Source organism: Pollicipes pollicipes, unplaced genomic scaffold, assembly GCF_011947565.3.
Source record: "Pollicipes pollicipes isolate AB1234 unplaced genomic scaffold, Ppol_2.1 Scaffold_4002;HRSCAF=4701_pilon_pilon_pilon, whole genome shotgun sequence".
Classification (NCBI taxonomy): domain Eukaryota; kingdom Metazoa; phylum Arthropoda; class Thecostraca; order Pollicipedomorpha; family Pollicipedidae; genus Pollicipes; species Pollicipes pollicipes.
This window is the reverse complement of record NW_023596420.1, coordinates 8928173-8940613: the sequence shown is the minus strand read 5'-3', so window position 1 is coordinate 8940613 and position 12441 is coordinate 8928173. Positions and strand designations below refer to the sequence as shown.

Here is a 12441-nt window from a genome sequence, read left to right as displayed (position 1 = left end):
ACAAGCTGTTACAAATGAATTGAACCAAAACACAAGTTGAAACGAGCCACAAATCAGCTTTGTCATGTTTTATCACAAGTGCTGCCGTCAAGAAGAAGGTGAGGTGAGTTGAGATGATGTTCAACATATGGGCTACTCTAAGATAGAGTAAGTGGGTTAATTGCATGGCAAGTGGCAGTAGAAACTTTGCAAGAATCATTGACTCTTGAATGCTGCTGTCGTACAGAATTCGAAAGTATGAGATAAGGTAGGGCTTCATGAGGTTGGGCTTGATTATGTGACTCATGGAAATATTTATTGGTATTTTGCTGGAAATAGTGAGATAATATTTATCTTTCCTGACCCTTTTTCACAGAATCCAGATACACATGTGTTGTGTTTGATTCGATGTGTTGATGTGTAGGAGTCCAATGGTTTTTTGTCTGGATGCTTTATGCTTGTTGAATTTTTGTTGTTGTTTTGCTTGTTGAATTCCTTTTCTTTTTGTGTTAAAAATCATGTGGAGGGGAGTGCGAAGTGCGGCATCAAAACAAAACATCAAAACTTCGTGTTACATTGTTTTTGGCGCTCATTCCGCTGTAATGAAGTTACTATTCTTCAATGTTTTCCGTTTCACTAATGATTTAAGATGTTAAAAAACAAAAACAAAACACTTGGTCACGTTTATGATATTATGTCCATGCCAACTTGAAGTGCATGTCTTTGTTTGCTGGGCATCTCTCAACGACGCAGAAGTTCCAACTTTTGTTAATTGAATCTTTCACTTTCGCACGGTCTTTTTTCGATGTAATTTTTCACTCCTACCCTAGTTAAAAACTATTCCAGCTCACTGTACCCCGCTATACGCACTCACATGCCTCGCACTGTATGAACCGTTGACGTTCAGAGCTCGGTGACAGCGGTTGAAGTGTTAAATAAAGGGCAATATGATGCATGCACATTTTGCTCCCAAAATATCGCAATTGGCCCATAACACTGGGGACCACCCTTACCAGCACGTTGCTACTCCTGCGCAGGCTTATATCGTTTGCAGACATTCAAGACCGCGGTCTCGTTGTTTGTTTGTTCCATTCCATTGTTCACAGCCGTTTAAGTGGCTGGGAACAACGTCGCAGTTCGTTGCTAAATTGGGACTGAGAGCAGTTTCCATTCGCTTGTCGAGACCCATGTGCCCGTGCCTCGGTTTGCCGACACGAAAAGTCGCCGCTGTGGCCCATTCATGTGCGTCCGCACGCAAACGCCCCTTCGCCTGAGCTGGGCTCCCTGCTTTCCAGGGCCGATACTCTGCTACATGAAAGGAGAATTAACCCAATACTGACATGCCCCTCTGCCTAGCCTGTCCTCTTCTCCACTCACCTCCACTCTCCTGTCGGACTTTCCTCTGTTCTACCATCTCCACTACCCTTTTTTCTCTGGCCTCCACCCGGACTGGCGGCACCCTTCTCTGTCTTCAAGTCCAGCCCGCGTTGCTGTTGTTGTTGAGTATCTCGTTGAAGTTCACCTCGTCGTAATCGTTGAAGTGCATGTTTGCTCCAGTGCGGTAAGACCCATGTGCTTCGTCTTCGGATTTCCAGTCCAGAGAGGAACTAGGCAGGCCCAGCCAGGCTCACTCCTCCGGGCTACTTGGTCTTGGAGCGACCCTGTGCCACCACCACGTACACTTGGGATATCTCCCAAGTACGTTGGCGTTTGTCCACTTAGACTTGGGAACACCGCGCTTCCTAAGCCTGGGGCGCCCCTCCGTGTACGTGTATGGACGCCTTACTGGCCTGATTCAGAGTCGGCTGTACCGGGCTGGGAGGGCAGCTGCAGTGAGGTCTGGAGTCTCTCAGCCGCCGGTATGCGTGGCGTGCCCTTCTGCTTGGGCTTGGGGAGCTCCTCATCATCCGTTTTGGGGTGTTTACGTAACATGTAGCAGAGAGCACCTGTGCTTTAGCTTGGGCTTCTGGGCTTCTCAGGCCTGGGCTTCTCTGGGCGAAGTACGATGCCTCTGCTCGGCCACTGATGCGCTGCTGTACCAAAGCCATGGGCGCCGCGTTTCTTGGAAGATTAGGGCACCCTTCTATTGGGGCATGGGGTCTGCCAGTCTAATGTTGGAAGACAGCGTCATCTGGGATTGGTGTGCTCCTCCTATATTACCTTGGGGTGTCGGATATGGCCCATTCGCCTGATTTCACGAACTCTTCTGTACTGGTATTTTGAGACGCCCTGTTTTAACTTACTGTAACAGGGGCGCCTTAATCAGACAAAAGGGCGCCATAATTTCCCATTGCTTAAGGAAGGGGGGGGGGGGGCGTGGCAACGAGCCACCCTTAAGTGCCCCTCGGCACCTCTGCTGCCGCACTTGTGCAATTCAGTGCCGTGAGCCTCGTATTATTAGTCTTGCGTACCGGTTCATCATTTGGACACCGCTGCCTTCTCCGGTGACGCGATAATTAAGAATTGACCTTTTGTATGAAGGCTCCCTCCCCAATGAAGACCTGGTTAGGATAGAAGTATAGAAGAGTGGGCCAGAGGAGTGTCGGGGCTAGGTCATGACAGGTGCCACATTTTTTTCTGCAATCCAGTCGAATAATTTGCCGTAAGTGTGCTCAAATCCTCATGTGACCTTTTGTGGTTCAGTGCACATCTCCTCTCTCGGCTCATTCTTGGTTCATTATCAATCACAACCGATGCTTTGACTCTCACAGACTGGTAAATGTCATTCTAGTCCAAGCCCGATTGGCATCGTTGGCGCTTTAAGACGCGCTCAACTGCTGAGGTTTTATTCGCCTGCCTGTCCTGGCAGGAAGGACGGGCAGTGTGGGGAATCGAATCTCGTACCTCTGGTTTCCCAGGCGCGCGGTGGTTAACGCAGACGCGTTAACCAATACACTATCGGCACTCATCCAAGCCGGTTACGTATCCATTTTTTTGTCAATCACTCAAGCCATAACCAGTTGCAATTCACATCTGTCGTGGCTCATGTTTAATTTACTGAAAATGGGTCGGATATTTGACATGCAGCCATGCTCGTGAGCGTTGCCACAGGGAATGCTTCACATCTGTGGAGATTCAGTCTCGCGCCAAGTATGAGCGAACTGAACCTCAGCCTTTCGTCCAGTTTGATGCACAGCCATGATTCAATTATGTCGTAAAAGGCTGCATGAAACGGCCCGTCTCGTGGGGTACGCCACCTATAAAATATTGGCAGGTAAGGCAAGCCTGTTGTGTGGGGTCGGTTTTTTCTTCAAATCCATCCCGGCGAGGCCTTACGTGAGGTGACGTGCTTCTTGCGCGTTGTCGTTGTTCGTGTTGTGGTAATAAAAGAAAGCCAAAAGCTCAAACTTAACGAAAACTAGTTGCCTCTAGGCTCAGGGACCAGAACGTTTGAGACTTGATAGCGCTTGTTAAGTGCATTGGCGTGCATCTCCAGTGTAACACAACCTGTTGTCTCAGGTTAGTCCTCATACGAGGGCGAGACAGTCGTCTGGGTTAGCGAGACAGCCGTCTGTGCTGGGGAAACCCGTCTGGGCCGGCTCCTGCCAGTGACGCAACTGCTGTTGCCGTTGCCGCAGTGACCAGCGCATCACGCAGGACGTGGACAAGATGTGCAAGACGCTCAGCACCATGTTCTCGCAGCTGATCATGGCGCCCTTCATCGTCGGATACTACACGTACAGCGTCTACGTCAAGTGAGTCGACCCATCACGTGGTGCCGCCGGCGCCCCGTGTGCAGGCTGGGTCAGTGCGACGCCACCGGGCAAACCACAGGATGAGTTGCGTGGTCAGCTTTTGTTCAGCGGGTGCCCCAGTAGCTCCTGGCCTTTGTACAAACCTTGTGTTCCTGATCTTACATTCCCATGTTACGTGCTCTGCAAGATTATGTGGTCCAATCCTGCAATTTAGGTGAAATTTAAGTTTGTTGGCGTATATGATAAAATACCCAGCGCATTTAACAATAATGTGATCTGTGCACTGCAAGATGTCCCCTGTCTGCCTTTGTCATGGACACACTCAGTGATCGAGATTAAGTTATGTTGGAAAGGTTCCCTCAGGGAGTGTCGCGCGTTTTTGCGTTTTGTGCCTTGTGCTATTGGAAGGCATCGCATTGGACATTCCGTTTTAAGTAGTATCGGTGGTAATCCTGTTTAGAACTAGCTCGGAATGCCGCCTGTTGTGACGTGCTGTGAGGTGGGACACGTTGTAACAGGCATGAGCAGTGAAGCGACCTAACCAAAGAACTGCAGGTAAGGCGAGATATAATTAAACACACCGTCCGTGCATTGGCATTGTGCTTCATGTCATTGTAGTCGATGGAAAACAAGCTTAGAATCACTTACGGACTTTTGTAACACAAGGGATTTAGGAAATGTGTCGGGAGGATGATACGACTGTTGTCATTGTCTTCCGAACAACTGTCAGCTGCTGTGATCAGATCCATAAAATGCTCATAACGCTGGAAGCCCATGCTTTGGGTGGAGCGACGTTGCTACTGTCATTCGATGGACATTCACTCTTTACCCGGTCTCTGATGCCGTACAATGCCCTAAACGCCCATTCTGCTCTCCACTGGCAGCACGGGGTACATTGGGATCCTCAGCATCTACGGTTTCTTCGTCGTAGCGACTGTCGTCAACAAGGTCATTATGACTCCAATCGTCACATACGTGGTGAAGCAGGAAGAAAAGGAGGGCACCTTCAGGTCAGTCCCGACCGGGCGGTCGCACAGGCGGTCGGGGTCGGAAGTTGTGTCTATCGACAGCATGCCAATCGATAGCTCATGAAACGCTGCGTGGGGGTGGTCAGGGGGAACGTGGCGTGGGTTCAGTCCGCGGCTCGGGTTGGAGTTGTTTTGCGGCTTGAAGTGAACATAATTTTAGCAGTATATTAAGAGTAGGCAATTTTTCATAAAGCTGTCATCTTTGAGCGCGTTTTGTCACAAATGGTCGTTGTGTTGTGTAAGAAATATTTTTATGAGTTTTTTCCTCGTTTTGTGCGTATATACATCGCATGCACCCAACGTTTCGGCCAGCTATTGCCCAGCCTGTCGTCATTTGATCTCTGGGTACTGGATAGTGTTCGGCTTACACCCATGCGCTCGTAACAACCGGGATTTTCTCCTGAAAATTGCTGGGATGCGAAACGGGAGTGACCTCTTAGTACAGCGTTTTGCTACTGAGAACGAGTCACGAAAAGGGGGGCCGGCCAAGACTTGTCGCGACCTCGCGTAGGATGGAACATTTTTCGTTGAATGTTGAACGCGGCGCGCTGGTTGGGGGGGGGGGGGGGGGGGGGGGGGGGTCGCACATAGCAGATATAAATGTGCACCAGATGTGGCTACCAAACTCATCTCCGGAGTCACGAATGCTCAGCCATGGGGTCAATCAACATGCTTAGGGCGTGGCAAAGCAAATCACTGGAGCACAGCATGTCGCCAGGCTCAAGATTAAATGGTTTAAGTTGATTGCATGAGATTTGAGGCACCTCGGACTCACACTTACAGTATGGCCTTATTTTATTGACCTGATACTATGTTACTTGAGGTCTGACCTTATTTGACTAGGTCACTACCAAGCAGCTTACAAATTTGACACAAGAAGTTCACAGAGGCTTGTTTTCGACAGCCACTAGGGCAAAATGAATAACTATATATATATATATATATATATATATATATATATATATATATATATATCCACATCTCTGTCTGTCGTTCGTGCGTGCGTGCGTGCGTGCGTGCGTGCGTACGTGCGCTCGTCAGACGGAATGTGTTAGTGCGTGCGTGCGTGTGTAATGAATGAGCACCTTGTTGCAAGGTTGTTAGAAAAAAATGTCATGTCCTGCTTCATTTCCTTCAGCTTTTCATCATCCGTTATCGTGTGGTGACATCGAAATTGCTGAGAAATTCTCGAATTGGTGAACTGAAAGCTGAGGTATCGTGTCCGAGTCTTATTTATCAGTAATTTGTCTTAAACGCCATATACTATGCTCGTGCTCTTCGTCTTTATTCCAGACCCCGCCTCATGCGGCAGTATACAAGCATTCTTTGCCACAGAACGCCAACGATATAAAAGGGAAGCCGTTTCTAAAATATAGGGAGGCTACCGTACGTTGTAGTACATCGCATCCCCCCTTTTCAACATATGTACACTACACGCTATAGGTCCAGGCGACCGGTTTCTTCAGAACTCGACCGCAACGGGAAGTGGGATGTTTGGCGGTTCTTGGTCGTGGTACCGCTACTGCTCTGGGCTCGTCTGAGCACAGGCAGCTCATGGAGGTGGGCTCTGCTTTGGCGCGGACATCGTCCTGGCTGGGGTGGTGTTGTCCAAGCGAGTTGGAGACGGGCTGAGGCTGCGCAGGTGTCGCCGGTTCCCTCCGATAAACCCGCCGCCGTTGGCCACTCTGATGGTGTACGACCTTGGTTCAGGCCGCTGGTTCACGACGGTCGCTGGTTCCCATCGGCCGCTTGAGGGTGCTGTACGCGGATGGGTTGTCCGGGACGGAGTGTGGACAGCTCGGTCGTTGTTTCCTGACATCGGTTTGTTGTCCCTTGGCTGTACATCTTGAACCTCCCGACCAGACGGTACTCCAGTGGTTCGGCTTTCCACACACGGTACATGTTGAACCCATGGCTGGGCACTCTTATTCGCGAAGATGAGCTTTGTGGCCACATCTGTTGCATGTTTTGTCACCTTTTTGGCTTCTTTGCACACAGTGCACTGCTTGGTTGGCGTCTTGGGATTGGACGCTCTTCAGTTGCTGCATGTGCTGCATGGACGCTTCATGTGTGCGACCCACCTCCAGCACTTTGTCCAGGTTGAGAGTGTTATCTTTGCTGAGGAGCTCTTTTTGAACCTCAGCATGGCATGTGCCAATGATAATTTGTTCCATGACCCTTTCATTGGACTCCTGGTCATCTCTGAAGGCACACTTTTGGGCCTGGAGTTTACATCTGGATACAAAGTGATCAAACGACTCGCCTTCCTCCTGCTTCAGGCGTTGGAGGAACAGCCTGGCCACTCTGAAGTTGGTCTAAGGCTCAACTTGGGTCTGGAATTTGTCCCATACCTTTTAAGGGCTCTTCGCCTCCTCTGCTGGGAGGCCCATGAGTTGTAGAATCTCAGGCCTTGCTCTCCCGAGAACCAGCAAGATATGGTCCACTCGTTTTTCTTTCTTGATTTCTTTCACTGAGAAAAAACAGTTCACATTTCTGCTTGAAGAGCTTTAGGACAAGGCTTTGGTCAGCCGCTTCCCAATCCGTGCGAGGTATGAAAGAATCAGACATTTCTTTTGTCCTCTGCGGGCGATTGCGGACGTACGTGACGCGCACTATTGAAGCTCTTAATTTGGCTTAGCGGGTACTAGATATTTATTCCCTCCTGTTTAGATTGTGCTGCAATGTGTTCTCACCCAGTTTGCCACCATGCGGTATCGTGTCCCGAGTCTTATTTATCAGTAATTGGTCTTAACACGCCATATGCTTTGTCCGCGCTCTTCGTCGCATATTCCAGACCGCGCGTCATGCGGCAATATACAAGCGTTTTGCGCCACCGAACGCCAACGATATAAAATGGAAGCCGTCACTAAAATGTAGGACGGCTACCGTGCATGGTAGTACATCGCAATCAGTAGCTGCCAGGCAGTCACCCCCGGGTCAGAAATAACACTTGTCATGCTCCACACCCATCACAAATTTTTGTGTGGAACAGGCACACTGGGTCAGACATGCAAGATTATGTTCTACACCCATGACAGCTTTCAAGCATTCACATAGATCATATATAACAGTCATGCTCTGGTCCCAATCAGTGAACTGCTAAGCAGGCACACTAGGTCAGGCATGATACATGTTAGCTGTTGTGTTCATGAGTGAGCTGTTAGGTGGTCTTGCTGGGTCAGATGACACAGCCAGGATACTGGATCCTGTTCAGTTGGAGGGAATTTCAGCTCCCCCCCCCCCCCCCTATCCAGGAGCATCAGATGGGGCAAATAAGGAAAGAAACAAACCTTTCATTTGGTGTTGCTCTTAACCCAAGTATCTGTCCTCAGCCCCATCCATATCAGGTGAACCTTTCCACAAGTACACAGCTATTCAGCGTCTTCCCCCCCCCCCCCCCCCCCCCCAGTGAGTTTGACAGGCAGCCACATGAGGTCAGACGTGCACACAGAGGCAGATGCCTGTTTCAGTGATCATGCCAATCAGCATGCTGAGTACATATGCACTGATGCACAAGAGAACAATTTTAGGAAGTTCAGGCATTATTCCTCCCGTTCCCTCTTTTACGCAACCTGAAATTGTGAAATTTGTGAACATGCTGTGAAGATATACTAACCTGCATAACTATTTGGCTCTTAAACAAAACTTCACAGCTACATGACCCCTACATGTATGCAGCATACAATGGTGCAGGATCCTATTCATCTATAGGCTTCTGCTCCTCCGCTCCTCCTTTTCCATGTGGACGCAGGAATTGGGGAAAATCTAGGGGTGAACACCTAGTTTCTGATATTTGATGCTCTATACACATGTACTAACTCATCAACTCCAATCATTTTTATGAAGCTACACCCCTGGTAGCATTTCTTATATGCCAACATCCCTTTTCCTATAAACATGATCTGCTGCTGTTGGCATGCCATATTTCTGCAAGTTGTTAAGGGTATTTGCAAGGAAAATTATACATATACAAAGAACAGCACTAAAAGTCCAAGTCCTTAAAAATTAGCCAGGAAAATGGACAGATGGTGGACAAAAGTCACACCAGTTATCAACAGTTATCTACCATCACTGATATTTGTTTTGATAAAGGCATGAAGCTGACATCGACACATCCAGCTGTCCATTCTCCTGGTTACTCCATAAGAAATAAGGCTATAAAAGCTGCTTTATTTATGTTATATTCCCCCCAATTTTGGAACAAATGCGAGCGGTCTGGAGCCGGTTTTTGAGCAAGCTTTTTGGGCAGGTTCTACATTTTGAGAGTGAGTTGCCACAGCAATGGTGGAATGTTGGAAGCAGGCTGTAATAGACTGGAGCAGATTGTAACAATCACAGAAAAAAACAATAGTGTTCTTGCTCATCGCAGCCTAGTCCTTCAATGAAAACCGAGTGCACGGTTGCTTGTGAGAGCCTTATCCCACATCTCAACTTCAGTTGCACAATGACCAATTCTTCCTGTGGACTTTACAACAACTTTTTGTTTAATCATTTAACAGGAACATTAGAAGCAAATGCAGGTGCCGGCCTTGCCCCATATTTCACATGACTGAAATGAATTCGGGCTCCATGCAAATCATGAGGCAGATAAGCATGGATCTAAATGTGATCACAAACAACTAAGTCCCTAAAATAGACATTTATAGGCACAAACCAAATTAATTCAAAGATGAGACAAATCAAATCTGGGTTCTACCACGAGCAGGCCCATGGTGGCTAGCAAAATAATCAGCATATCTTCATTCCAATGTGGTGTGTTGTGAGGGGGTCCTGATGTAACATATGGAAAATACTGATTCGTCTATCACCAACAAACAACAACAAAATAATGCTTGCACTTACCAATAATACAAGGCATACGAAGCAGAAACTTACCGCAATGATCGGCAATAACGCACTCACAGATATGGTGTGCCAGGTTCAAGATATCCTCGACACACAGGTAAACAGCTGCAAATCCGCAGATAGATTACTAAATTCCTGCCTCAAACATAATAAGCACTCTTTCAATGAACCACAACGCATCCCAACATCACACACTCATTACATACCTTCCACAGCTGTACGCTCAACTCCGCAGGCCTTGATGCCGCTCGATCTCAAGAGCGCCTAACCACAACACTCGCTCGTTAGGGACCGTCGCGCTCACCGGGCGCGCGGGCCGGCCCCCTGCGGTGCCGCGCGCCGCGGGGGAAAGGGGAATAATCGTAATAAAACACATATTGTTGCCAAACCATTGGGATATGCCAAAAACCCTCTCGGGTTAATGTTGTACAGTTGTTCATCTTCCGAAATGAGACAGTCGTTTCTGATTTTTGTGATTTTGATTCGGTCAAATGGAGTCAAATAATACCTTCTTGTATCTTACGAGCATTACGGGGCGCCGAAATTCACGGTAGTGTTGTTGCAATAATTTTCCACAAATGCTGCGGGATATTTCTTGAAACCCCATCCGGTTTTATGTACAGAATTGCATGGAGATTATTGCTTTGTCTTTTTTTTGAACGCTTAAGCCAGACCTGGCCATTTTAACATATATGTGCAACATCTTTTTACTAATTTCCAGAGGAATAGGGTCAGTGCCTAACGACATGAATGTAATTTTATTAGCGAAATCAACAATTATATTACGTTCTCAGTACCGTAGTCCAATCAGTATACTGCTATTTTAGGATGTATTGCAACTTGCAATATATGCAATTATGTGTTCTCAGGGGAACAAAATGATTTTTATCTGGCGTAGCAGGAGCACGTTCTTCATGGCATCTTCTTTGATAATCACATTAGGTACCTGATTGTTACTTTCTCATTAATATGTGCGGCACACATTTTGGCTGCGCATGTCATCGCCGCCAAGGATGTTGACCGGACGGGGGGGGGGGGGAAATATTGCTCCCACATTATTTTCGGATTAATCGTCACAGTTACACGCAAGAAGTGGCATTTGAAAGTTCTCAATGAGTCGGACCTTAAACGTACTCAAAATTTCGAAGTCGAGGTCACATGTCAGGTCAAAGTCGGTCAATGTCGAAAACGAGTTTATCACGCTTCGGCCCGTGTATGCCGTACGAGGGGCAACTCCTAGCCACGTCTGCGCCAAAACACTTTACGTGTTATGTGACTATACCATATTGTGACTATACCGTACCATACCATATTTATAGCATTCATACTAAGTACGGGTAAAGGTCATGGTCGTCAAATTTCGAAAGAAATGTTGTATGATATGCAGAACGTTTTTAAATCGGTGCTTGCTACACAAAATAAATACAAAGCTGCAATGGTCATTCTGTATTTTGCCATAGAATTTAAAAAGACATCTTCAACTTAAGAATTCCACTTAACACAAATGACACGACATTGGCATATCATGCGATCGTAACCACATTCGAACATCGAAAAAAGACACTGCCAGCAGCTGCCACCTACACTCACTGAGACTGGTACATGGCTCGCCTGCAGTGCATCTGCATGATTTGCAAGGCAACGTCTTTGAAGTTGCTGCGCTTAAGGTATCCGGCGGAAACGCTACGGTTCAGTTTTTCTTCCGCCTGCTGGGAGAACTTTCCAAGAGCACCAAGACGCCCCGCGATCTCAGAAGTGTGAAAGCATGATGTGAAGATACGGCGTGGCCATTTTCTTTTGAAACACAGCTACGAACAGGTCCATGATTTTTTTCCTTCGGTTTCCAGCAGCGATGCGCTGTCGCTACATTTCACGAGTTCGGAAAGCTTGAGGTACTGACAAAGCACATCTTTCATACGCCTTCTTCCGGCTTCGGGTTTGGGCACACACTGGAGCAGCAGGTCTGTGGTGGTAAGGACGCTGAGTATGCCATCATGATCTGCGATGACAGGCACGCCGTGTCGATCTGGTCTTTTCCGTTGGCCAGCTTTCCCGAGTTTTCACATTTTCGTTGATGGTGCGCACACACGTTTCGCGGTGTCCTTTGTCCGAAATTTGTTTAAAGATGCATGACAGCAGCTTGCCTGGCACACGCAAGTTCATGTGAAAAACGCCTATTGCCACGTTTTTTAGGGGAATGATTGGGATAAGGTGGGTCTCACCACACCAGGGTCCTTTGGACGCACGTTTTCACGCCGTTTGTGACAACCCAGGTGACACTAGTTTGGGGGCATGACAAAACACGCAAGCATGGGTTGCATGCGCTGCGTTGAAACCCAGCACAGTCAGCAGAATTTATAATCTCCACCGAGGTAGAATTGAAATTCCTGCCGGTGTCCCTCGATAACGATACCATCGCGTTCGGTGACAGCTATTTCTACGTGATACTTTGAACATACGGACCGATGTTCTCGTAGTCTTCTGTCATGCGTGATGCCCATGACGATGGTTTCTTCTTTCAGGCTCAGGTTGTAGATAGCATGCACATCGTTAATATGCGGGATGAATCACTGATGTATCATTTTCAGCAAAAAGGCTTTAAAGCTAAATAAAAGCTCTGTATAAAACAAAACATCCCCCTCTCAAACATAAGGAAAATATTTTTAGGGTCATGCATCATCCATACCTTTTAAGGCACGATTCAAATAAACGAAGTCAACTTTTAGCAAGCGCAGATACGATTTGGTGATTGGTCATTATTATTTTCTTTTTTCAAATTGCGGATAAAAGGTGTAAGAAAATATCGTTTTGAAGGAAAGAAAAGAAGAGAACAGCAAACAGAAGACACAAACTCATGTTTTGCGGACTTTGCTGATGGCATGCGCCGATGGCAT

The 12441-nt window shown here is 47.4% G+C and overlaps 1 protein-coding gene across 1 annotated transcript in view; it reads left to right on the top strand.

The window, feature by feature from the left end:
* LOC119093504 (lysosomal cobalamin transporter ABCD4) overlaps positions 1–12441 on the top strand; it is a 51169-nt gene that overhangs the window by 30484 nt on the left and 8244 nt on the right. Inside the window, exons 5-6 of the mRNA XM_037216464.1 lie at positions 3558–3674; positions 4559–4684. Coding sequence (XP_037072359.1) covers positions 3558–3674; positions 4559–4684 — 243 coding nt within the window. The remainder of the gene's footprint in view (positions 1–3557; positions 3675–4558; positions 4685–12441) is intronic.